We start from the raw sequence: 3,408 nt of genomic DNA, 5'->3' as shown, positions 1-3,408 counted from the left end.
ATGGAGGCTGGTTGAGAGCAGCGCTCAGATTGCCTCTCAGGTTTCTCTGGGTTTTAATGGGCTCCGGCTACAGAAAAACGCGCTGTTGATTCGTACACTTTCGGCAGAGAAAATCGGACTAGCGACATGTCGGAGGAGGCAAGTTCTCCGGTAGGTTATTTTATTTCTTTTAATCAAACCGACCCGGTGGTTTGTACCGTTTCTGCATGCTGCACACCCACTGCACACACGTTCAGCATTTGTTCCGGTTGCGTCGTCATTTAGAGCGCGGTGATTGGCTGACGTTGATGTCAGTCAGCGGATTCTGCTTCTCTATTGGTCAGGAAAAAAGAGGGCAGCGGGCTGTCAAACCGCACAAGAGCAGCTAGTAAAAGCTAAAAGAAGGCTAAATGTGTCGTTTGGAGCTGAAACTGAGATTGAGCTGCTTTGTGTTTGACACTGTTGTTTAAAAAGCAGTCAAATGTACTATTCTAAATTATTTTAAGCTTCACAAATACCACCAAAGCAGTGACCGTGAGGCAAGATGCTGACAAAACTGTGTGTCCTTTTTTGCTAAACGTTGCGAGCCATAATGTGTAATAATGACACAGGAATAGATCAAGACAAGCGTTAATGTTTTTAGAGGTTAGATATGTTAGCGTTCGGCTAAGAAACCGATAAGTAATGTTGGGTACTTCAGTTAGTTTTATAGAATTCAATTTCACCTTTACTAAGTGGGTGGCCATGCTTTGCTTTGCTTTGCTTTGCTCCCGCCCACCACGAAGCGATGTAGCTGTTTAAACTTAGCAGCAGTTTTCGAAACACTTTTACAAGTTAAAAATATTATTTGACGAATATTTGTTCTCTGTCGCTGGTGCCGAATGGATGCTTATGGCCTACTCACGTCTGGTGCAATATATTGAGTGTTTTTATGGTGTGGTAATAATGCGCCGAGTAAAGAAACGCTAAATTAACAGATTTTTAAATGGAGTTACCAGATACACAAATGAGCACAGACTGCTTCAACAAAACAAAAAATGCTTTGAGTCTATGATCTAAAATAGAAAGAAAGTGACCTGTCCACAGAGAAATTGAATATGATGTCAAAGTAATCTGTAAATAGTGTTGTAATCTAGATATAATGGTCTAAATAGTCAAATATTGTAATAAACTATTGAAATTAGTACTGTTAGTATTATTATTATTATTATTATTATTATTATTGATGTGTTAAATTGTGTTCTGCTTTTTTAACACTAAAAATCCTAAATGTTTAATATTGTTGTCCATTTTAGAATAACTTTTATTTAAAATTTTCATTTTTTACTGTAGTATGTAGTATTGACCAATCACTGCTGATTAAATCTTCAGCCAATGACATGGCCCCAGCTTAGCCAAGGATGTTAAAGTGTCCAATAACAGTTTTGATAGTTTCGCATTTTTCTGTAGTAAAGTTTTTATTATGAGAATAAGTTTGTTTTCACATCTTGCCATTCAAGAACTTATTTCAACCTTGTGTGACTCAGATAACAGCAGTGAGAACTGTTATCTGAATTGACATTTTTCTTCGTGTTGTCCTCACTGGTGGAAACTATGTTCTTGGCTGCTGTCCATTCAGGACTAGGGTTCCCATATACAGTATGGTTAAGGCCACACCTTATAACCAGGACACTCCTTAGCTGCCCATCCCTGCCTTTTATAACGGACCCAATGAATTGGCACACTTATCTTTTAGCAGCAGAGCTATCTTGGGGTGGAGGTCCTCAAGGAGGAGGGGGGAGTCCGGTAAGAAAGACTACTGTTTAGTATCTAGAGGCTATATGACCTCAGCACAGCTCCTTACCAGGACACAGCAGGCAGTCCCAGACACACAGCGGACACAATAGCCTCCACAGTGCAGAAGCTCAGTCCGAACACACAGGATTATGGAGGAAGGACCTTACAAGTACATCAGGGTGAGGCGAGCAGAGACGACGCTTCAGCTCGGTCACAAACTCATCCCAGATGTGACTGGAAATGTGTTGGGGTGAAGAGGTTTGGCAGAAAGTGCGTTTTAACCCCCCTTGTCTGATTTGTTTTTTGTCCCGGCAGGATGGGAACGGCAAGGTTCGTCGGGTCATCCGGATCGGAACACGTAAGAGCCAGGTACAGTACAACATTTATTATCAGGAGCTTAACTTACATTATGTCCTTCAAACTCTGTGAGCAAGTGTGGGGGTTTGTTTGTCTTTAACATGGACTTCTCTGTAATCAAATTATGAAAAAGGCCTTACAGGGAACCAGAGGGGCAGTTATCTGTGAATTATCTGATGCACTGTTCCTCCATGCTGGGTCAGATACAACAGAACAAGATGTGCGCAGCTCCTTCTTGCAGAGATAATGCCTGTTCTTCCCCGTCTACACTAATTGGATGTTTGCTTGCGCTGTGTTTCTGACATTTTGAACGCCTAAACTAACTAAAACTAAGAGTGCAGTCCAGCTAACGCCAAATGTTCTTCTGTTGCAGCTGGCTCGCATCCAGACAGACAGCGTTGCCGACAAATTGAAAGAACTGTACCCTGACATTCATTTGGAAATAGGTGAGAATCTTCAAAGGCTTTGTCTTCTGTTGCTGAGTCTGTAGAGGCTTTATAGCTGTGGCACGATCTTCTCAGCTGATGAATGATTGTTATTTTCTTTGATCTTTAATTAACCGATTAAGTTTAATTTAATAGTCAAAGTGCAGTCCAGTGCTGTGCAGGCAGAACACTGATGTGCTATCATGTGATCCACACAGGTGTTTCTTCTAATACTAGTTAAAGACCCTAAAACAACCCAGGTCTACCTACACCTTCATCATCTCTTATCGTTCCACAGCGATCTGTGACCACATTTAATTCCAACATAGCTCCACCCAATGTAAACCTAAATCCAGTCAGACCTTTACTAATGAGTGACCACATCTGTTTGGGTGTGCCAGGTCTTAATTTCTGCCTTTGACTCACCTGTTAATACATCTTTGGGTTGTCAATCCTTCTGATTCTCGTGACCGCAATGTCTTTAGATAGCCTCTGCGTAATTTATTCTAGTTTGGCCGTGCATTCACTGGGGCTTAACAATGAACTGATTAGATTTGACTCCTCAGATGTCACTGTAACCTCACAGAATACTCATAACTCAAGAATTCATGTGCTCATTATGACGCATGAATGTCTAATCACGAAATTGTGATTTTTAGGATTTGATGTCCAACAGGTGAACTTAACTGTTTCATCATAATGTTCTTTGATTATTGCGAGAACTCAGGAACAGAAGGGGACACTGTGACCATGTTTCACATTTAGTCAAATTAGGGACACCAATCTCAGTCCCCAGCTTGAACCTGTGGTAATCTTTGTACAGTCAGGTTGAAGAAGTGTGTGAAGCATCAACACTTCAGTATTTGTACCT

At 41.1% G+C, this 3,408-nt stretch overlaps 1 protein-coding gene across 1 annotated transcript in view; it reads left to right on the top strand.

Moving 5' to 3' along the window:
• The window catches only part of LOC103368492 (porphobilinogen deaminase), a 14,062-nt gene continuing 10,654 nt past the window's right edge, over positions 1–3,408 (top strand). The window contains exons 1-3 of the mRNA XM_008296892.1: positions 1–150; positions 2,071–2,124; positions 2,486–2,558. Coding sequence (XP_008295114.1) covers positions 127–150; positions 2,071–2,124; positions 2,486–2,558 — 151 coding nt within the window. The 5' untranslated portion in view covers positions 1–126. The remainder of the gene's footprint in view (positions 151–2,070; positions 2,125–2,485; positions 2,559–3,408) is intronic.

This window comes from Stegastes partitus, unplaced genomic scaffold, assembly GCF_000690725.1.
Source record: "Stegastes partitus isolate 25-593 unplaced genomic scaffold, Stegastes_partitus-1.0.2 Scaffold1162, whole genome shotgun sequence".
NCBI lineage: Eukaryota > Metazoa > Chordata > Actinopteri > Pomacentridae > Stegastes > Stegastes partitus.
This window is presented reverse-complemented; position numbering and strand designations above follow the sequence as displayed.